This window comes from Strix uralensis, chromosome 3, assembly GCF_047716275.1.
Source record: "Strix uralensis isolate ZFMK-TIS-50842 chromosome 3, bStrUra1, whole genome shotgun sequence".
Taxonomy (NCBI): Eukaryota; Metazoa; Chordata; class Aves; order Strigiformes; family Strigidae; genus Strix; species Strix uralensis.
This window is the reverse complement of record NC_133974.1, coordinates 52,361,805-52,385,802: the sequence shown is the minus strand read 5'-3', so window position 1 is coordinate 52,385,802 and position 23,998 is coordinate 52,361,805. Positions and strand designations below refer to the sequence as shown.

The window sequence follows — 23,998 nt, the reverse complement described above, 5'->3', positions numbered from 1 at the left end:
CTCTCTGTTTTGACCAAGTAAGGATAACAGTGGTAGAATATATACTGTAGGGAAGATGCATTCAGTGGTGCAACATGAAGCCCTAGCTGCATCCTGGAAACATTTTGGGATAAAGCTTCTAAGCAGAGGACAGATGAAGCTGTGGCAGGCTGTCTGTTGAGGGATTAGGACTGCAGGTTGTGTTGTGGAAAGCTTGTCTGCCTTGCTGTCTCAAGAAAGTGTAATCTCTTCTGCAATGGGAAAGGAGACTAAGTTATACCAATAACAAGAGTATCCATTCTCTGCATATCGAATAGGAGTTTTGCATTGGTCATTGAGTTTTACATGGCAGATGATGGAAAAATTACAGAATTTTAGGGAATCCATTTTTCATGAAGAAGAGTTTTAGTAGACAGATCTTAATAAGAAGCACTAATAAGATGAGAGGCATAACTTGCCCCCTGGGACACTCCTTCCAATCAGTGTCATGGGTACAGAAAATTACAGCCTGGTATTCACAGATTCGTACGCTGTCTGCAGAACTAGTACTCTTGATTAATTTAACATATGTTGATTTGGAAAGGTGTGGAGGGGTAGGATTTCGAAGTCGTGGAGGACTTCATGCTACAAGTTTACTGAAGACGCTTTTGCATTTGGAAGATACGTTCTTAGCTGAATTTATTGCCAGTAGCAGTGTAGGTGGAAGGGAAGCATCTTCTCTTTTCTTACCTTGATTAGGTATAATTTAGAAGTGATGTTTAGACTAGAAGGGTGACTCCTGCTAGTAACATGACATTACATAATGGATGGATCATATCTGCATTTCGGGTGGAATAAGCAACTAGTTTGACTTTGACCTCATAATAAATGGAATTTGTTGTTGGACTTTGCCTCACCTGAATAAGGAAGTAGTTCATGAAGAAGGAAATCATTCTTTAATGTTTTTGTACCGCAAAGATTTTACTGTCTTTTTTTTCAGGGGGAAAAAGAAAAAAGCATGAACTGTAAATAATTATTTGTCACTTCACTGGCATCTGAGTCAGGTAAAGGTTTAAAGAGAGAGAATGAAATAATCTTTCATTGGGCAAAGAAGAAAAGATTTATGTACTCAAAGAGCAATGAATTCCATCAGTACTATGGAGGTATTTTTATCTTGTTAGGATTAGTCAATTTAACTTTAGACATAATCTAATTTAAAATATAGTTAAACTTATAACAGTATTTTGTCTTCTTTCTTTACAGGTTTGCTGGTCCTCTGATACATTTCAGAATGCCGCTGGTAAAAAGAAACATAGACCCAAGGCACCTGTGCCACACAGCTCTGCCCCGAGGTATCAAGAATGAATTGGAATGTGTCACCAATATCTCCTTGGCAAATATAATCAGACAACTGAGTAGCCTAAGTAAGTATGTTGTCCTGATATAGCTGTATTTAGAACTAATATATTTTACAGTCACAGTTTTTGTTGTTGAAGTAGAAACACTTTTTCAAATTATCAGTAGAAAATTGTGGCTGAGCCTTGACTGTACTCCTTTTGTGGCTAGTGACTAGCATGGAATTCTGTGAAAGCAACCTAGGAATTTTTCCAGTAGCATGTCTTAAAACTGTTCAACCATATGTTTCTGTTACCCGTGGAACATGACAGAAAAAGATATCTGGTAGTTAATGAAGTCAGTAATTGCTAATTTGGAGCAGTTCTTGAGTAGGGAATATGACATAATGAGGAATGTGCCACTGGTTGCTTAATTCTCTTAACTTGGTATTCAGAAAAAAAAAGTAGTTGCCTTTTAAAATAATAAACCTAGAAATGTAATTACTACGTGGTATTTTAAACAACTAAAGATTTTTCTTCCTTCTCCCTCTGTCAACAATTTTTCCCTTGGTGTATTTGAGAGGAGTGAATATTTTGCAAGCTCTAGAGCTCTGAAGGAGTTTTTCTGAAACGGATGGTTTCTGGGTTGGTTTTTTCTTTAAGTTACAGCAACTTTAAAAAGTTGTCAGATGAACCATCATGACAGCATTTTGAATTTCCAATAGTACAGGTGCTTTTTAACTACTAGGACATTAGTAAGGCTACCAACACATTAAATATTAAAATGTGCATGTTATATACATCTTCAATGTGAAAAGCCTTTCAACTCCATCATTATCTTAGGGTCATAGGTGATGTAGCCTAATTTGTTAGATTGATTTAGTTATTGGTTTGATGGTATACTGTATAGTGCCTCTATTTTGGCAGCCTTTCAAAGCTGTTAGGGTGCTCTTAGGTTGAAGACTAATTGAGGACACTGAATTGTGCAATTGAGACAGGAACGCGTACAGCATATAAATATGAACATTACTAGTATAGCTGCTGCAACAGCAAGGAAAGTAACTTAACTATTTAAATTCTTTCCAGTGAACAAAGAGCGTATCAGATTAGGATGCAGTATATGATCACCATCTGTGGTTTTGCTTCATTCTGCCAAAAGCCCTTCTCAGACTAGCTGCTTGTGTACTAGCCTCCCCTTCGGAGTCACTCTTATTAATATTGTATTCATTTATTTTAGTTTTCTTGTTTTAAAAATTCTTATTTGCTTATATACTCCATCTAGGGGAATTTCCTTTCATAGGTGGCATACCAAATTTACATTTTATATTTTCATTTGGAAGTTTCATTTGACCTTTAAAAAACCCCACAAATCACTTGGTTTTTCAATTTTAAAGAACACCAACTTCTAACTCAACATCGTGGTCTCAGTACTTACTTACTGAGTAGCTGCCTTTGCTATGTTTTCTTGGTATACAGAGCTTACACCTGACATTGTGTGTACAACTGCTCAGGAGGAGGTCAGGATGAAGCAATACCAGAACAGAAAGACCTCAGTTAAGGGAGAAAAAAAGTATTAAAGAATATCCATTGAATGCTTCCACATTTGTTATATGGCTTGCCTAATGTGTACAGTTAGAGAGATACTTTTAATGGAACGTACCTGCAATTATGTAAACTCCCTTTTCTGTAAAAGGAATGTGGTTCTACATGAATTGTTCGTACATAGGGATGAGCCCTAGATTAGTTGTTTTCACTTGAAAGGAGTTTCTGTCATGAACTTGTGACTCACTAGTGGTCAAAAACGCATGCAGTGTTGGAAATTACAAGGAAGGTAAAAGAGGAGGGAAAATGCACTTGTTTACTCTGCAACAGCAAGCCCAGAATAGGTCATGCAGAATTTTTGAAAGTTAAACACTGATGAGCAGAACCTGTTACTTCAGTCTTTTGTTCTTCCTCCAAATGGCATCATGGTGTTTGTAGATTTTCTACAGACAGGTTTTATACAAACTGAAGTAAGTTTTTGGTTCATACTGTGTATGTTTTCAACAAAGAAACCCATTTTTTCCTACAATTAAATAGAACATGTTTTGCAAAATAATCCTTATTTCTCAGCAACATTAAGGATTGCTCTATAAAAATGGAGATAGTGTTACAAAAGTATGAGTACCCATGGAAGTATTTGTTCCAGAATTCTTTTAGCTTTTCTGCCTGCTCGTGCTAGTAGCAATAGAAATTCAAAAAGATTTGGGTTCTAGCGTAGGAATTTTTTCTCTCATGTGCTTAAACCCAAATAACCAGTCTTCACTTGGTGTATCACTGTTACCGGTGTACAGCGAGGCCTGCTGACATGCAGATAAATTTTAGTAGTTGCCTGTGAGTCACAGCCAGCAGGCATGGTTTCGCAGCAGTCCCCTGGCAACCAGCTTCTCTGCAGTCCTTCCCTTTTTGTTTTCTGTGTATAATGTGTATGTTTGAGAATCAGCCTTTAAGTTGTAGACGAAACGAGTCTTCACTCTGAGAGCGGAAACTGAGTGTTCTGGTAGGGTTGCATTTCCTTTAAACCTGCTTTTGCTTTTGATGGTAAAGTTATGCAAATTTAAATTAATGGTCTTTGACTGGATTAGCACTTAGTCATTTCTGCCTCTAATTTTTTCAGTTACTGGCCCTCAAACAGAGGATTAATCTCCTGCCATTATGACTCTTAAGACCAACCATTCTTAACCTTTCTTCAGATATGATATGGACAAAGAGTGCTGTGATGGAATTAGAGTCTCCAGTAATTTAAATGATACCAAAAAACATTATTTAGAAAAGCTAAGTGTAGAGTTCTGTTATGTATGTTGTTAGATCTCCATTCTTGGAGATATTAATAACTCGACTGGATTAGTCAAGCAACTGGATCTAATTGGATCTGCTTTGAGCAGAGTGTTGGACTAGATGACTTCTGGAGGTCTTTTCAACCTGAACAGGACTGTGTTTCTATGGTCTTGGATACTATGTGTAAGTGGGACATGCGTGCAGAAACAATATCTATTAAATGACAGGAATTCAGTTTTACTGTGCTTTAATATAAAATGAAAAGAGCTTTACATCAGTATGTCAGCAATAGCTGCTATGTATCTCCATACAAATTCTCAGTCCTTTCGTAGTTTTATCTGATGTGTTGCTTTTAATTGTTCAGTTTGAGAAATTTTTTGACCTTTAAAAGAAGTAGAGATGAAAGGATGAAATATTTATTTCTGCTTTGACTGATAGTCCTTGCCTTTCTCCCTGGAGCATGAAAACACATCAGTCTGTCTTGATACAACATAGAAAATTGCCAGTAAGTAATTTTTTTTTTTTTTTCCCCTGTCTATTCCCAGTCTTCTCTAACTTCATAAAAGGATCTGTCTTCTGACAGCTTTTCTTAGCACTGTGGCAACAAACTCTCTGGACAACAGCAACAGCTGTTTTTGTTTCCTAGCCATTCTTCCCTGTATTTCTTGCTTTTTGATTGTATCTGCTTCAGAAAAGTGCTTACCTATTATTTTCAGCAATATTGCAGATACATTAGTACTCCAGTACTGCCTTAGTATATGTTGGTGTATGTCAGGCTATAGCATTCCAGCGTACGTGAAACACAACTGATAGCACTGTGCAGCTGTGCCATTGTTAGAAGATGGATAAATAGTTCTCTTGTGTGCATGTAACATCCTCATTTTGTTCACAGCTATTGACCAATCTTGTTTTTCCTTTTATTCAGCTGTTCCCTGTACACAGAATCTCAGTACCATGTAAGAAACCTAACTGATGAGGTTTGTTCTTGGTCCTGGTATCTGACACCTTCATCTGGGGAGGAGAGAACATTTCTCCTTCTGAGTATGTTTCTTTAGTGAATATTTATATTACAGGCATTCAGACCAGAACCTTTATTCAATCATAGCAAGATGTCATTTCCCTTTTTTTCTTCTACCTCTGTATAAAAAACCAAAATGCTGCATAACTCTCTTTGCTAAGCTGGAGTGCCTTTTATGTTAGTGAAAACAATTTTCAATTAACATTGAACCTTCAGTAGCCTTTCCCCTCTTTCTATCTTTTCTTTGTACTATTTCCTATTTTTACCATGTTCTCCTAGTTTATTCTTTTCCTCATCCCTTGTTAGTTTTTAGGAGTAAAACCCTGACTTTCAAGCATCTTGTTTCCCCCCCTTTTTTTTTTTCCCTCTCAGACATTGTTAACTTTTTCTTCCTTGTTTTTTGCTTACCATGCCATCCCCAGGAGGGTTTTAAACACTGCTTATCTTGTGAGAGACATTTTCTCACCTCAGGAAAACCTTCAGTTTGGCATGGCTTAAGGTGTTAACATTCAGTAAGTGGGAAATGTTTCTCCAGAAATCCTTAGCAGCAAGGTGTCTGGACTGCAACTAATCTGTAGAACGAGGCTTCTTCAGCTCAAAGACAAGCATCTCTCTCTCTTCATCCTGTCTGGACAACATCTTCAGTGCATGGTAGGCCCCTGCATGTTGCACAGAGGAGGGTCTCTACAGATCTCCAGCTAGAGAGAGCTTCAGTCAGTATTCCAGAACTAGCAGAATCCCTGTGTCAGGTCCTGCCCTGGGAATCTTCCTTCTCACTGTGCTTACAAGCATATTCAATATTCTCTGTGAATTTTCTTCATTAGTCACCCTTCTTTCTTCATTATTACTATGATTGCCAGGGAACACTAGAGAAAGTGTCCTTATGCACATGGGGTAAGGGAACTGATGGACTTGAAAACTAACAGCTTACTCAGCTTTTCAGAGACCCCCATTCTCTTGAAAGCTTGTGTGTAGTTTCTCGATGTTGTCTCCCCAGCAGTATTGGCAATGTGATGCTGTTTTGTGTCCACCTTGAATGATAATGAGGGGATGTAATTTCTCATTGAAAACAACTGTGTGTTAGCAGAAAATGGTCCTACCTGTCATTAATTCCTTGCCTACATAGAGCAGTGAATTCATGTGATCTTAAAAAAGGAAAGAAAGAGCAAGACTTCCCTGTGAAATGATGTTTAGAACTGGTGCCTTCAACATCAGGTTCAGCTCTCAGCAGTCTCTTTCACAGATTTCTGAATATGTAATGGATAATCTCAGCCAGTTTACTTGATGTCCTGAGTTTACTTGTGTCCTGAGTGGGAGATAAGAAATGATTTCTCAGATATCTGTGACTGGAAATTTTTGAAGGCTGACTTTTTCTTCTTGGATGTCAACAAGAAGCATCAGACCTGCTCCAGAGATGGCCTTTAACAGAGTTTATTTGATACTTTTGATACCCTGGTCAGGTTGTCTGATAAATGCCTGGTTCAATTTTGCTGGCTTTAAAGGAACCAAGCTGTCTCTTCAGTACTCCGATATTCCTGTTACAATCCTTAAATCCAGTCCTTGTGGACCACCTTCATAGTGGTAGGTTCCTAATTAGCACCGCTGAACTATATTTAGTACATCATTTTTCAGAGCTCGCTCAGCCATAGCCACTGAAGTTCTCAAGGATCTACCAAGGTTCTTGTCTCCAAGCCTGGGAGACAGTTCAGTCTCCTAGTTTTTAGTCCATCTCCTAGCCACTGAGCTGTGAGATTGGAATGATCCTGATGAGAAACATGCCTAAGGTTTCAAGTGAAACTCAGATATACCTTGATTTTTGCTAAAACATTCAATTAAATAAAATTAATGTAGTGAAGATCTGAAGCTGAATCAACAGGCAATGGATGTGTTAAATTATGTGTCAGAATTAACAGAGGAGGAAAAATATATTAATAGACTTAGAATAGCTTTCTTGTTTTGCTTTATAAAGGGACCCTGGTTATATATTGTTAGAGGCTTATGTGGTAACTAATTATTCTGAAAGAGTATTTTCTAGTATATACGCTATATTGTGTAGGAAGGAACTATTCAGTAGTGAATAATGTAATTTTGCATAGGGTAAGTATATTGGGAAGGGATTGTACAGTAGGACATGAGACAGGTTTTACAGCTGCTTTTGTTCTATGCTTTTATTTTTTAGGAAATGTACTGGGCAAAAATATTGTTTAGTGTGTGAATGGGATTGAAATAATAGAAATCAAGGAATGATAGCGTATACGTGGGTAACAAACTGAATTCTTAGCTTATTCTTTCTGATAGTTTGTCAATTTCTACATCTTTTTAAAAGATCAAATTGCCAAACCTGTATTTTTAAACTGTAATACTATTTTGGGGTTTATATATTTCAATATATTAACATATTTACTATTTTAATATTAAAATAACATTTAATAACATTAAATGTAATTATATAACACCTCATTATAAATTGCATTTAATAATTTCATGACATTTAATATATTAAATGTTTTTATAATTTAATTTCATTCCAGTGATAAATATGTTGGATTAGATTTTGTTTGTGTACATGTTAACACCCTACACACACACCTGCTGAGCTCCAGAAGTTTGACAGATTAGTTAAGGCTTAATTAATTAATACTTTCAGCATCAACAGTTGTCTCATTTTGATCGTCCTGCTTGATGCATCTTGCACTGGGCTGAGATTTACCAGTCATCCTCTTGAATTTCCAAAAACGATGCTATTTTATGGCATTGAGCAATTTACGTGCTCAATGTATTTATCCAGATAGCTACTTAAAATTTAGACCGTGGTTCCTAGAGGCTGCTGATGCAACAACCGATCTGCAGGATGCTGTTTCAGGTTTAGATGCAGCTGAAGGATTTGGAACTCTTTTTCTTTAAAAATGCAAAAGGACAGTAAAGAAGTGGCTTCTTCCACAAGTCCTGCTTCAGGACTCGTGTCCCACACCTTGTCTGAGAGCCTGTAACTAAATCTGATGGTAACTGATCTAGTGTTGTAAAATGATTAATTTAAATACCCTTTCCTTAGGGTTTGCTAACGGATACAGCATAGAGAATGCCGTAGTTCAGGTGAATTTAAGGACTAGTGTTTTGAGAGGACTGCTTATTTATGCCCTGATCTTGCAGCATGTTAGTGTGGTTCTAGAAATTTGTGCAACACAATATATACAACTTAGACGACATCAATTTGTCACACTTTGTTTAATTAGCCTGAAATAAGGTTTAGAACCTCATGTGATGATTGTAGTTGACTTCAGTTGGTCTGATACATACTCAGTCCCCCAGAACAAGACAAAACCAACATTTCTTTTACCTTAGTATCCTTTCATATCAGTGTACTGGATAGTTAGAAATTATTCATGTGTGCACAGAAGCCAATGCTGGACAAATGTTTAAGAAATTATGAAGGGAAAATTAGGAGATAAAACAAGTTAAGGGAAACAAATGGTGAAAGAGGAGAACTGTAAAACTGATCAGTCTTTTTTTCAGATTTTAAAAGCCATTGTACACTTACTGTCATGGTAATGAACAGGAGTGGATGATACATGTTTTGATGGTTTTAATTTTAAAAACATGAGGAAGGCAGTGAGCAATATTATTTTTATTCTGTTTTTAGCTAGTAGCTACTAGCTAGTGTTCTGTTTTCAGCTCATAGGTCTGTTTTAAATGTCAGGAAAATAACTGTTAAAAAAAGGCTAGCAAAACACACGCACGTTCTTAGGAGAGGAAGGAGAACACATCGCTTCCAAGACATTTTATTTGGCTGTCACAACAAAGGACACTGACTGACACCAGAGGGAGCTGCATTCCTGTATCTCTTTCTTACTGAAGGGTTAATTGTGAGTAGAGCCCTTTGAGACAAGAAAAAAGGCGTGAGAAGAATAATAAGGTGAAGGATGCATTCCTTAATTAAAAATAAATAAGAACTTATCCTCTTATTTAAATGAAAAAAGCTTGTGCTCTGTTAATAAAAATAAATGCCAGTATGATAGACTGAGCAGAACAGCTATAATATTGGAGGGAATATGACTTGCCTTTTGAAAATGACAACTTTTTGTGTATTTCTGGTCAATTAAGCAACTTTTGCAAATACAGTAAAGTAAGCTTTTCATGGATGTTAAAATAATTTATTTGCAGAAGTCTATATTGTCATTTAATTTAATAGGCAAACAAGATCACTGGTCTTTCTAATCCAGTATTATGTATCCAGCTGTGACCAAGATCCTAAGGCGTTACTATTTTAATTGTCATCGTCAGTTGTCATTCTCTTTATTGTACTGCATGAAATGAGTGGAGTTTTTCATCAAGCAATCCCATAATGATGGGACTCTTCTGAAGTGTTAATAATACTTTGGAATATTCGTTCTATATAATGGGATTAATTTTGATTCCTTACTCTTCTAACATATTACCCATAAATTAAGTGGAATGGGATCTGCTTTGTTTACCAATGTATGTTTTTCTCATATTTTTTTTTACTTATTTGTGACAGTTTGTTCAAGTATTATCACCTGTATTCATATCTTTTGTAATTATTCAAAATTGAAGATATATTCATACAGAATACACACAGAGTTGGCAACATAAACAAATACTGGATTATAAATGTTGTATACATATATACATTCATGTGTAGTATTCTTTTGAATGGAAGTTGTACATTTCACTAAAAGCAAACATTTTGCTTTGATTGAAAAAGCATTTAGTTAAATATACTTCAGGCTAAATAAAGAGACTGCCAACAGACATGTAGGTAGAGATATTATGGTTGTCATACCACTTCAAACACGACAGGTTGTTTTTAATGTATTTCCCATTTGAGGATTAGTGTTCATAAGCATAGGCAAATTATTCCTTGCAATATGTTTGTGGCTGTATGCAACGTAATGAAAAGATTTTTGAGACAGATTATTTGCAATTGGAGCTCATTAATGAGGTCAATGAATTGTAAGCCTGATGAAGTGATATAGATAAAATAAACTGTAGCCTTAAAATACATGTATAAAAGGGAAGTTATTGGATTTTAGAGCCCTGCAATTTACTTTTTATTCTATACATGAAATTTTACAGTCGATTTTAATTTTAATTTACATGTCAATATTATGTGAGTTGTCTAATTAAAATTAGTAATATATCTGAATATATTATCTGAAATACATTAAATTTGTAGTAAATATATATTAAAAGTGTAGTAATCTTTCTCTTAGTGGATCACATTTTTAAGTAATTTCTCTTGCTTCAGATACAGGTTAAAGAACATAAACTTCTCACAGTTTCAAGACATATATTAGAAAGTCTTATGTTAGGTGAGTTGCCAGCTAAGTAGACTTTACTAACTTTCCACCTCCATTTTACTGTCAACTGGTACTTAAAGACAAAGGTTCTAAGAACGGCTGTACCTTTGATCTGCTTCTCACTGTGGCTAATAGCAGATGCTCCAAGAAGGAGAGCAAGGCAAGCATGTATGATCCTCCTGCTAATCTCCCAGCCTCCAACTCTTTCCAGCATGGAAGACTCCTCAACCAGCTGGGGTTTCTGTGTATTTACTAATGCTCAGTGTGTTTCTTTTCCACGACTTAGTATCGTTGGCGAACTTTAATCTCATGTTTTTTCAGGTCATTTATGGATATCTTGAATAGCATAGGTGCCAGTACAGAAACCTATGAAAACTCACCTTTCTCAACTGTGAAGACTGGTGATGTACTCCTATCCTCTGTTTTATAACTTTTGAGGAATTATTTATCTGTGCTATGTTGTTTGGTTTATGGCCTATCTGTTAAGTTTTCCTAAAAAGCTTTGACTAAGGACTTTCAGAACTCTTGGAAATCTAATTAGATCATAGCTCTTCATCCATGTGCTTATAAACTCTTGAGAGACTTCACTTTACAAGACCTGTGTTGTCTCTTCTCTAACAAGTCATCCATGTGTCCGCTAATTCCGTTCTTCATAATGATTTGTACTAATTTGTCTGGATGTGAGGCTTACAGGCCTGTAGCTCTCAAGATGTTCCATGAAAAATTTTTACAACCTTACTGTAGTGCTTGCCACCTTTTAGTGTGGTTTAGGGAGATTTACAAATTGTTACTAATATTTTACTGGTCATTTTGTTGATTTAATTTTGTAATTTTTACATAGTCCCTTCAGCTTCTTTAAGACTACCACAAAGAGTTCTGGCATGAGGGTCTCTCCAGTTGCTTTCACTGAACACCAGTGGAAAGTGTTAAATTAGCTTGTCTGCAGGGGTCTTGTCTTCTCTCAGTACTCCTTTATATCTTCATTACCAGTTGGCTCTACAGATTCACTGGCAGGCTTTCTTGCTCCTCATGTCTTTGAAGGAATACTTATTATTAGTTTCCGAGTTGTTCCTCAGGCTAGTTTTTGGGGTTTGTGTTTAATGTGCCAGAAATTATGATCCTTTCTATTTTCTTAATCTGTACGTTTCTTCTGATATCCCCTTTTATATTCTGTTGTTTGTAGTCATGCTGGTTTTCTGTTGTTATTACCTCAGTCTTAATAAATGGTATGCGCTGGCCCTGTGCTTACTACATAGTAACTTTAAGTAGTTTCCACAGTACTTAATTTTTGTCCTTTTGATGTGTTTATTTTAAAATGTCCTCATTTTATATATACTTCATATGTATTGTTCACCAAACACAAAATTTTCATGACTATCCTTTCCTATTGTACCTGTCAGAATTTATGTGCAAAGCAGATAATTAGAAATTTGTGGGATTTATACTTCCAAAACCAACATAAGTGCACAAACAGTACACAAATAACATATGCAGAGTATGGTAGAAAGTATTAAAAGCTATCATGTGGTATTTCAGAAATGTGGCTACAAATTTTGCTAGGTAGTCTGGTGGCTTTTTTTCAGTGGCATTGGCAGACTACTCAAGTTGAATCCAGGGAGCATTAGGAACACTATATGGCATACTCTGTAGAAGAGAAACTCGTTACTAATCTTTTTCTCATGATACTTGAGTCTCCTGCTCTTTTGGGCTAAATGTGTGATGTCCATTGAAGTAAACAAAGGAGATTCTTCTTTTACTTCAGTATAAATTGGTCAGTTACTAGAATTTTGATCCTTCAGAGTAGGATTTATTATTTTAGTGTGTATTTTTGAATAGGCTGGTTCTAATTAACCTAGATGTAAGTATCAGATCTTCTGTTTTTGAAAGATTCTCCGTACAGTAGGAGTGGAAGCTGTGTTTCATTTTGAGAATGCTGAGGTAAATTTTGCTTGGAAAGATTAATTACTGCTCATACCAGGAGCAGCTTCAGATGCTCGAAATCATCCTTTTGTACATATCCAAGAAACTAATCAGTGTAGTTCCTTGCATATCAGTATAGTTAAATCAGTTTATGCCAGCTGAATATCTGTCCTGTAATGTATTCAATAATGTAATTTCTGATAAATTACAAATTAAATATTAAACTTTTATTTACTTTTCTGAGGAATTCTTAATGGGCTTAGTAAGTACAGGTTGTTCAAGTGATATTCCACCTTCGGTTTACTTAAAATAGTTATGAATCTTTTTCAAGGCAAACTCATTTGACTGTCTTGTGGTATGCTTGAGTTACTACTTTTTTTGTATTTCAGGTAAATATGCTGAAGATATATTTGGTGAACTTTTCAATGAAGCACACAGTTTCTCATTTAGAGTCAACTCCTTACAAGAACGTGTAGATCGCTTATCTGTCAGTGTTACACAACTCGATCCAAAGGAAGAGGAATGTAAGTTAACTCCTGCATTGAAGATTTCTTATTTTGTCGCCCGGACACCACTGATACATGAAATAGAAATAATAATAGTTTAAAATATATTTATAATAACACAGAGCAAAGCATCATGAGAAGGAAGTCCCATTTCTGCTTCTGCTACAGGTTTCTTTTATAGTCTTGAGCAGCTTTCTGAGCTCAGCATTTTCATGGTTACTGAACCAGGACTGTTACCAATGATTGTATGTTAAAACTGCTACAGGAATATGTGTCACTTCAGTAGTGTTATGTATTAGTGTTAATAATATTAATAATACATAATATTATGTGAATGCTTGGAGATAAATCTTTACTCTTTATTTTAACCTTCCTACTAATTCCTATGGGATGTAGCCATTTGTCCAAAGTTGTAGTTGTATAGCTCCATTTGTTGATGCTATATATCCCCTTGGATTCTTCCTAAATAGCTTTAAGTACTATAAATATTTGTTGTCAGAAAAAAAGTACTTCCAAAAGTCAGTATGGTATGGCCCATGCCTATAAGATAGAATTTGTATGGGATTTAAATGATTCATAGGCTTTTTGATGACTACAGGCACATTGACCACCTAATATGTAAATGCCATGAAGCTTTTTCGCCTTCCTGGATACCTGTTGGTTACAGGTGGAACTATGAAAGGTCTTGTAACCCCAGACAGGTTTAGGGTGTTCTAGACTATATGGCTAAGACCTAGAAAGTGGAGCAACATCTTATCATGAAAAATAACTTCAGATTGCTTGTGGGATGGAATTTTAAGGTATAGAAAGCTGTTTCCATTTTGAACGACTAGGTATAATAGTTGTGTGTCATTCAGGAAAAATGAAGTGTCAAAGCAGGAGCATGGTCTTCAGGCTGTCTTTAGCTACCAATGTTGAAATGTCACTAATAGCAAAATTACGCTAAGGAATTTTTGATTCTGTATTTTGTGTGACATTAATTTTAGAGCGGGTTTCGAAAGACAGCTGTTCACAGCTAGCAGATTTTCCATGAAATCGTGACTTGCCTAGGGGAATTCTTACGTTAACAGGATTTTCCAAGTCTCTTGACAACTGAGCATAAATCATACACATACACGTCTTTTTTCAATAAAATTCTGTGTTTATTATGATTGGACAATGACAAAACTCCTTTCTGTGTACAGTAACAAATTGTCAGCAATTATAATCATGTAAGAGCTGTAATACCCCAAAGTGTTAATGTCATTTCTGCATTCACCCTTGACAGCCTAGTTTTTGGTTTAAATCAGAGTGGGTTATACGTTGATGCGGCATATCTAGTATGGCAACCATTCACATTTCAGGAAAATGGAGAGACCATTTTAAGTAACTGAGTTAAAACATCTAAGGATGTTACAGGATAGCAAGATGGAAGATTATACTTTCCTGTGTAAATGGCCTTTGACAAGTTTGGATGTAGGTTTCAGTACTAAATATCGATAACTATTTGATGTTAGAGAATTGCGAGAAATATTTTTAAATAGTATGTAGTCCCAAATGCACCAGATCAATAACTTTTCACAGTACTGTGTATGCTGTAGCATTTGCTATAAAGAAAGGGACAGACACTGCAATTAAAGAAAACAGGGCTGAAAAGAGGTCTTACTTGATCAAGTCTGAAGTGGCTAAGGGTGACTCGAATCTAATACCCTGGATTTGTCTCTCATACCATAGAATAGCAGTGACTGCTAGTACTTCAGAGGAACACATGCAGTCCTCAGTGTCAGGAACTATTAAATGACTATTTTTATTAACCTAAGAATATCCAGTTCTTGAGCCATACCCAGTGTTTCTTATTCACAAATGTCTGCCCAGAATGAGTCACCAGATGAGGACAAAGGAGATGAGAGGAAAATGGATATTGTATTTCCTTTACAATTTGCAATCTGAAAACCGTTTCTCCTTCAGCATCCCGTTTTGGCTTGAAATTTAGAAATTCATCACAAATAGTTTTGATCCTCCAGATCAGGACTAAATAGCTGGAGGATGTTAATGCATGAAGGTGTGGGGAAAACATTTGGCTTTCCCTTTCTTAACCCTCTGTGCACGAATTAAGCAAATTTCCACACTTCTGCTCAGCTAACAGCATGTGTAAAATGGGCTATACTTGTAAAATGCGTCTCATTTGCTAGTTCTTTGCCAGCAGGCAGTAATAGAAGATTTAATGTGTTCCTTTGGGCCCATGCTATTACACAAGAGGAAGAAGTTAAGATTCATTTACAGCTAAGCAGCATGAACAAAACCAGCCCAAGTCAGATTCATTGAACAAGGTGCAGATACTTGACAAGATGTTTCAGGTAGAGTCAAAGTAATGAAAAGCTCTGAATTTTCTGAATAGTCTGTGTGTTGTCTTATTTTCAATTATTATAATATCTCTGTGAAAGAATAAAACCAATTGAAACCAAGGTTAGGATTGTATCCTGAAGGAACTAACTCCTGGTGCACAATCTTTCTGTCACAGGAGAACTGCTATGAACTTGGTTTTGGTTTGAATTATCACAGTTTTCAAATTACTGATTTATCAGAATTATTAATTTCATATTGTAATCATTTTTTTTTTACATACTTTATTCTTTTTACATACATGTGGCTTTTTCCCCTCAGAAGAGATACTAAACTTGCATACAGACTAAAAGAAATCTGCTTTCCTTCAGTAAACTGACCTTGATTTTAATTGTATGGGAAACTAGCCTACATGTGTTCAAGACTTACCATATCTGGGGTCTTTTTAGGACTAGGAAAACACGTTCTTGCTATGAAGGTGAACTAAGGTTGACGGTTTCAGTAGCCCTGCAATATAAGATCCTCATAGGTCAGAAAATAAACCCTAAGACTACAGTTTCTTTGCAACCATTTTTAATTTCAGTATTTACTTTATAAATAACATTACTAACTCTCTCCATATATATGCATATTTTATGAGTATTGTAATAGATTTTTGTTACTTTACCACATTTTTGTGAATTTGTACAGCTAAACTTGAAGTACTACAAGTAAATAATTTCATATCTGTAGAAATCTGACAATTTTTAAAAGTATTCATTTTAGCTTTTATGTTCTTTTTTGAAATGCTGATGCACAGTACAACTCAGTGCAATGAAGTATTAGAAAATAGATGTGTATCACTCAAATAAATGGTATGGCAGAAGGAGAATTCATAAACTAAGAGTTTATCTGCATATTTTGGTATAATTTAGTGGTCCTTTAATATGAACTACCTAATTTTATTTAAATCTCAAACTGGAGAGGATTTTAGTCTCAAAGGCAGTGTGTCAAATTCTTGATTTTTACAGTATATCAGTTACAACTGTGGCAAGCAACTTAAACTTAATGCAGAAGTGCTATGGATGATCAGCCTGGCATGCTTCAGGAAAGGAACCAAACAGTGTTGTGAGTTGTACTTCAGTAGGTTTCTGGCTTTGAATACCTGTGCTTGTTTTTTTTCTAAACATTGTAGAAACACTGTCATAAAAAGGATAGCAGTTCAGAAGTTTTGCTGGATTAATGCTAAAGAGAGATTTGACGTTTTGTTATAGGCAAAAAAGGTGGCATCTGGTGGGGAGAAACCTAAAAACCTTGACAGCTAATTGTGGTCTGTATACTTCTGAAAATTAAATGGGAGACTTGGGCAACTTTCAAATCAGGATACTCAGCCCATTGTGAGACTTGGAAGGAAAGGGTAGTAAATCCCATTTTAAGGAGCAGCTCACTTATCTCTAGCCTCTGAAGAGGAATTTGGTGACTTGAGTATAAACATAATCAAAGTTAAGAACAGGGAGCACATGAAAATTGGGTCATAACCTCCACGTGTAATATGCTAATGTGGAGAATAACAGTGTTGTCAATTCATACATAATCATTTTTATTCCCAAAGTCAAATAAAGAAAAAGACTGTTAAATTAAATTTTATAGCCCGTCACTTTTCCTGCCTCATCTCTTAATGAAAGTTGGATTTCCCTCTCAAAGATCTGCGTGGATGGGCTGAGCTCCAGCTGCTCTCTGTGCTTTTTCTCCAAATTTTTTAGTCCTCGATTCAGTTTATGGCTTATTTAGTAAGTAAATCAGTTTTAAATTAGTGTGTCCAAGGCTTAATAGTTCAGTGGTAAAGCCATGATATTGCATAATTTGTATATAAAAAGAGGAATCTGGACAAAATGTCATTTGCTAAATAACGTGGTGGTTTTGTTGAGACTCACCAGCAGATTCACTGCTTGATGCAGCTGGGTGATTTACGTCTTCCCTAACGGACTGCTCGGGGCTCCCTAGTTCTACACCCTGCATTTAAAGCAGCTTCTGAGTCCTCTTAAAATGATTGCTCTAACATTTACATCTCTTTGTTTACCTGTAGCAGTTAAACTACATACGTTCTCTATCCAAAGGGTGCTTGAGCTGGTTTTGATTTTTTAAAAATATTTCAGAAAATTTGAATTTCTTATGCTGGGGACAAGCCCAAAGGAGAGTAGTTTCTGTTCTGCAGAAGTAGTCTCTCTGCTTCGCAACTATTAAACCTGCAGTGACCAGTCAGAATCATTCTGATGGCAGAATGTGTGTGCAGTTCTAGGCATTGTTGATCATTAAAATCATTAAAAAAAATAAAATATATAAAGTAGAAATCATACGTCAAGATTGCAGCATCTTTAGGAACTGAATCACACAAATCTTTATCTGAAGATAATTTTCAAACACACACAGCCCAAATGAATTACCTTTAATTCATTCAATACTGTCATTCTTTCTTCCTTGCACTTTTCAAATCGCTGGGTAGGATTTTGAACAGAGAAATGGAATTCTGGGCAATGGAGTTCATTGATTTGTTTATAATTTCCCATAGTCATTCAGTTCTGCAAGGAGTCATAGCTGTGGCATTCAAGAGTTCACGGTCATAAATGTTGTCATGATGGAATTCTGCGGGAAGTGTTGAGAGAGAGCAAACTTTCAAAAGGAATATATATAATTTATTTATTTACCACCTTTAGGAGAACAGTATTTTTTGACCTAGAACCTCATCAGAAATTGTACATTGGAGTCAATTTAAAAGAACTAAAAAATCTAGTTGCAGGGGTTTTTTCTTCTGGTGATATTTAATACCTTTGTAAGATTTAATATCTTTGAAATGTAAAAGTAGCTACTTTCTGTCAGTACGCTGATGTGCTTCATACTGACTTTTAATACAAATTAGGGGTTGCAGTTTAGTAAGAGGCTTAATAGAAGGTAAAAGGTTCTTATGTGTATATATATTACTAATGTGTTGTTTAATTTGTAGTTCAGCCCAAAAGAAACACAGTTAGTGTATCTTAGTAGAGTGCAACTTAAATACCTTTTGTCCCCCAATTTGTTGTTGATTGCAAATCAAAATGGACTGGCATCTCTTTTTCAAAACCAAATGTACAAAAGGTTGGTAGCTTAGCTTTCTGACAGATAAACTTTAATTATGTGGTAAATATTGTTGTGTACAGAAAGTTAGACTCACTGATATAATAGGTCTTTTTGTACAATCCAAACAAGACACACAGTAAAGATAAACTGGCATTTGTTCAGCTTGTTGAATGAATGTTTAACTTAAATTGTGAACATCTCAACACTTAAGGAAATTATTTAAGACCCCATTTTTTGTTCAGTGCAGTAAACACAAGTGGTGTAGCAGGCAGACTTTCAGGAAAATGTATCTATAGGAAAATTTAGGCTCTTGGGCTATATGAAGATTCTGGTGGTAGTTAGGAATTAGGCAACTGGAAATTAAAATTTATCAGCATCAAATCAAATGCCTGCAGCATTTCCAACTCCTCCTTCAGTGTCTCATCTCTTCTCACACCTGATTTCATACATCCAATTTGTTTGGCCTGTCCTCTTGCTGTGCTAGTTTATCAATCAGCCAAAGCTAAGTGGCTGGACAACCAGCCAGGTTTTCACCTATTCTCTCCCCTGAGGTGGCAAGCCACACATGGCTTCTGTTTCTTAGCCAGATGGCAAGCTAAAGAAATGGCTTTGTAAGCCAAACTGTGCACAGCCCAGGATTACGCTGTGCTTGCAACATGGGATTTACTTGGTCCCTGTCTGTAGCTGAGTTATATCAGTGTCATGATTCTCAGTATTTTGTGTGCCATGTCCTTTCATTTCCTTAGTAACATCATCCTAACGTAGTCAGTTGTTTTGAATAATGGCATGCTTTTCAGTGAATATCAGCACAGGAAGTCCTGTTAGCTATTCAAAATCCCACAGTGTATGTTTTCTATGAAGACTTTTCCTATGTAGCTTAGTTTTAGAGAGAAAGTAATCTACACTTATTGTTGGGGGTTGATTGATTGTCCTCAGGTGTGTTATCCCCTTGTACATGTTTACAAAAAGTGGAGATTTAAACAAGAAAATAGAGTTTATGATTTAGACCGGCTGTGTTTGCTCACTGAAGAGATTAAGGAATGCTAATAAAGAGTTTACAGAACAGTGTATGTCTCAATAATACGGTGTCACATACTCTGTGAGCATTTTAATATTAAAACAAAGAACTGTATTTATTTATTGTAATAAATTAATTTACTTCATTGCCTTCAGAATGTACACAGGCTCAAAGAGAAGTGTACTAACTTTTATTTTTGTTGGCATAGTCTCCAATAAGTGACAGAGAGTTTAAAGACTTGCAGGATTGCCAAGGAACTCTGAACAAGTACATTTGGTGAGATTTGTAAAGCCAACAACCCGAAGGAAAAACAGCTGAAGTATAAAAGGATCTAAGACTAGGTTTTCAGATGAGGTAAATCTCAGTTCTTCTGATTGTGAACTTTTGCCAGCAAATAACAACCTGTACTTCATGATGGATATAAAATATATATGGTTATTTATGAGTGCAAAAATATCTGCAGAAATTGAGAATTCTAGCTGACATTTACACATTATAATACTTCTTTCACACACTTAAAAAGGCTTCTGAGCAGCTAATTAAAGGTATTAAAAAGAATAAAAGACATTGTAATGAAATAGAACCTAAGGGTAAAAAGGAGGAAACTTCTCCAGGAACACACAGCCTTGCCAACTGTAATAAACTTCAAAAGCCAAACTGAAAATCAAATAAATCCCATCTTTAGCCTCACAAAGGACGCTGTCAATACGCTTAGATAAGAAGATAGGACGTTCCAGGAACTGCAAGCACTCTGGAAGAAATCTTGCTTTCTGTCCCTTTGTGTTCATACAATGGAAATCCAACTCTGTGTGTATATGTATGTATGTGTACGCTTTTATGTGTTACATGAACCAGAGTTAAATGCAGCTTTCAGCTTAAACAGATGCACTCTTTTAAAAAATTGTTGCTGAAGGCCCTAGTGATACGGGGGGTGTCCTCTCATCTTGAGTAAAGGGGCACTACTATCAACCTGGTTTTGTAAAATAAACATGATTATTTATCTTTGCTAGTATGTATTAAAACTGTTTTCAGTATTGTGATTTAAAAAACAAACAAACAAAAAACAAGCCCAAACCAATGAAAATGGATGCTGCTTCTTTATCTAGTCTAACACTGTCTGCAGAGTTAATCTTGAGACACAACTGGACTTCACAGATGTGGTAACTGAAGATCAGGGAAGGAGAGAAATATGAGACTGAACAGGTAGACTGTTTCCAGAATGAAAAGTACAAGTTTCATCAGTTGTGGTCACTTTTCCATGATTTTTTTTCTAAATTTTAATGATTATGAAATAGAAAAAAATATATAGGCTTTAACAGCAGTAAGTCAGTATATTTCAAATCACTATTTCATCTGTTGTGTTCACCTAGTGTTGTTTTCCTTTGAATCTTAACGTAAAGATAATTGATTATTCCTAACTACTGTACTTAAAATCTCAAGGTCTCTCACCTGAACTAAACAGAGAAGTCTCATCTTGATTAAACAGTCTGATTAAAAAACAACATTTGACTAGTTTCATCTGTTGGAACATAGTATCACCTCCCATTAAAACTCACTGATATCAGTAGCATAAACTTAAGTGGTTTGCTGGTTTGGTATCTCAGTGGGTCTTCAGTGGAACTGCTACCGACATGCAAGGAATGCGAAGTTTGGCTTGCTCGTAGTAAAAAGGTAAAATCTATACCTCAAGATAGAGAGTAATTTTTTAGTACCAAAAAGATTGTGAAATGGAGTTGGTAAATGTTATTAGGTACTTCTGAACTACAGAATGATATTTTATAGCTACAGTAAGCAATTTGTTGAATTACTTTGGAGAGACAGAGTTCTGATATCTCCAGGTGAGCAAAAACTTCCTGTGAGGCTCAATGGAGGATAATGTGCTAGAACATTACAGGCATGTTTTTCACATAACCTGACAAGATCTTGCTGTAGCATTAGTGCTAGATGAATTTCTATTTGCTGTAGAATGCATAATATACTAGTAGTAATGCTTAATATATATATTCTAACCAGTATTAAGCAATTCCGTGTTAATCCAGATAAACTGTCTTTGGTGGGTTTTTAAATGGCAATGTCCCCTTTCAGTGTCACTGCAGGACATTACAATGAGGAAAGCTTTCCGGAGTTCCACAATTCAAGATCAACAGCTGTTTGACCGCAAAACTCTGCCTATTCCTTTGCAAGAAACTTACGACATTTGTGAACAGCCTCCTCCACTTAACATTCTCACCCCTTACAGGTTAGTAAAATAAAATTAATCAAAACCAATTTCTAGCTTATTTCATGTAACAGAGATGCTATATCCAGACACCTTGCTCAAGTTGAGTAGCCCTTGAATATTTAAGGAGCCACACTAGAAAACTGTGAAGCTGCTGGAGGAATACAGGCAGCAGAAGACATTATAAGCATTAAAACTTTACTCCTCTTTAATCAAATTTTACTCCAGTGTAACAATGGTAAGAAAAAGCCATTTTTATTATCTGTATTTATTAAACTGTGTGACACTCTTGGATGTGAAAAAAATGAGCAGTTAAGTATGTAGAAAGAAAGGTCTTTATGGGAAATGAATGTTGTTTGCTGCCCCAAAGTCAGTTTGAATCAGTAGTTGAGCACAAACGGCCACACAAATTCGCTCTTTATTTTAAGAGCAAGATTTGAGTCACTGGAATAGGAGTTCTCTGATTTGTGATACTCTTTTTTTTATCTACAGCTTGCATTAAAGTTACTTTTCTAAAATCAGGACCTTGAATACAAGGAAAGACAGTAAATAATGATGGCACAGGAGGTCAATGTTCATCTTTTTGATGTTCTTCAGTAAAATATTTCAGGGTCTGAGATACTAGATATTCCTTACTATGCCTTTCCTTTGCCTTAATGTTTGATTCGTGTGTTGTCAAATAAATAGTATGCCCTGTTTGTATCATTGTATTTCAGGGACGATGGAAAAGAGGGTTTGAAGTTTTATACCAATCCTTCATACTTCTTTGATCTGTGGAAGGAAAAAATGTTGCAGGACACCGAGGACAAAAGAAAAGAAAAGAGGAAGCAGAAGGTATATATGTTAGCCTTATATAGCTTCTGGTTGGTTTTTCCTGGAAAGGGTTTACCTGTAGATATGGTACTTTTCTGGTTATTTCTGGTTATGCAATTAATAACAATCCAAAGTTTACAAAGGCATCTTCATTCAACTAAAACTACTTGCATTCATTCAATTCCATCAACTTTAACAAATAAATATTTAATAATAATAATATAGAAAGGCCTAGAGCTTTCATGCTGTCTTAATGTAACTAACGGCAGGTTTGCCAGAACTTCTAATTCTTGTAGCAGTGACTCAAAAAGGAGAAAAAAGGAGTACAGCAAGAGTAAAGAATTTCACTGGAACACTTTTTTATAATACAAAATTCTGACAATCTTATAGGTAAAAAAGCTTGAATGATGTTCTAATGGATATGTTTACTGTAAATTAGAAAGAAATTAGTAGGAACAGAGCACTTTGTTAATATTTTCTTAAACACTTCTGCAAAGGTAATGCTACTTTTTTGTTTCACCATTCTGTATATTTCATACATAAAGACAGTAAATACAAGTGTCAGATTTATAATTTAATTTCAGATGTAGAATAAAAAGCTACTTATATGGTTATTTTTCTCTGTATTATTCAGCCAATTATCCACTAGACTAAAGTTTCTGCCTCTTACAAGCCTTTTTGGCTTATGTATCATATTTAGACTGAAAGTGAATTTTTCTTGCACTTGAATTGGGGTTAGTTTCCATTCTTTTGTGACTGACATTTATATGCAACTAATTAAAAAGCACTTAGTTGTCAGTTTTGTTTGCACAACTCTCCTACAGCAGAAAAATCTAGATCGCCCTCATGAACCAGAAAAAGTGCCAAGGGCACCTCATGACAGACGGAGAGAATGGCAGAAGTTAGCCCAAGGTCCAGAGCTCGCAGAAGATGATGCTAACCTCTTACATAAGCACATTGAAGTTGCTAATGGCCCAGCTTCACATTTTGAATCAAGGTTTCTTTTTATTTTTTCTATCCTTTATTAAGTACAGATATTCATACTACATAGTGAACATGCTTGAGAAATGGTAAATGATGAGATGCTACTGCTATTCTTGAAATGCACTGGAAATCATTGATTTAGCTCAATCAAAACTCAGTTTTGAAATACTTAAGTCAGTGTGTCCTTAAAGGAGTAGTTATTACCTTGTTATTTTTAAGGGCAGCATGTGTCCTTGGAATTTACTGTATCCTTGAGGATGTGGTGTTGTCTGCAACTTGAAAAAGGTGTAGTGTCACTGTTGAAAGCTTGCACCCAGGTGTTTTACTACATTCCAGTCTTGACCTAAAAAATCCCTATTCTAGTCTCTTGATTTTTCTTAAGCAGACACAGCCAAGACTGTATGGTGGGTGTGATGTGAACAAACGTCCACTTGGAACTCAAATGAGAAAACTGAGCTTCTCTTTATTCTTGAGCAAATCCAAGATTTGATTGACATTTCTGGTTATAGTCTATTAAAAATCCAACCAGTTGGATTCTCATTTCACAGCATGTATTTGCTGGTGGCTAAAAGGAACATTTCACATGGTAAACACCTGCTGTGTTTACACTTCTGGTGTTTGTGCAAAACCAAGTCCATTTTACCAGCCAAGAAACATCTGATAGGAAAGAGGGCTGACA

General features: G+C 35.7%; 1 protein-coding gene across 10 annotated transcripts in view; it reads left to right on the top strand.

Annotated features, from left to right (window-relative positions):
- Nucleotides 1–23,998, top strand: part of WASF1 (WASP family member 1) — a 102,094-nt gene that overhangs the window by 71,910 nt on the left and 6,186 nt on the right. For 7 of the 10 annotated variants that reach the window (XM_074862272.1, XM_074862276.1, XM_074862273.1 and 4 more), the window contains 5 exons: nucleotides 1,222–1,382; nucleotides 12,755–12,889; nucleotides 21,390–21,543; nucleotides 22,239–22,356; nucleotides 23,160–23,332. In XM_074862272.1, the coding sequence (XP_074718373.1) occupies nucleotides 1,250–1,382; nucleotides 12,755–12,889; nucleotides 21,390–21,543; nucleotides 22,239–22,356; nucleotides 23,160–23,332 (713 nt within the window). In that variant the 5' untranslated portion in view covers nucleotides 1,222–1,249. Of the gene's footprint in view, nucleotides 1–958; nucleotides 1,122–1,221; nucleotides 1,383–10,393; nucleotides 10,458–12,754; nucleotides 12,890–21,389; nucleotides 21,544–22,238; nucleotides 22,357–23,159; nucleotides 23,333–23,998 lie in introns of those variants that run through there. The other 3 variants (XM_074862274.1, XM_074862275.1, XM_074862280.1) reach the window with 2 other exon arrangements.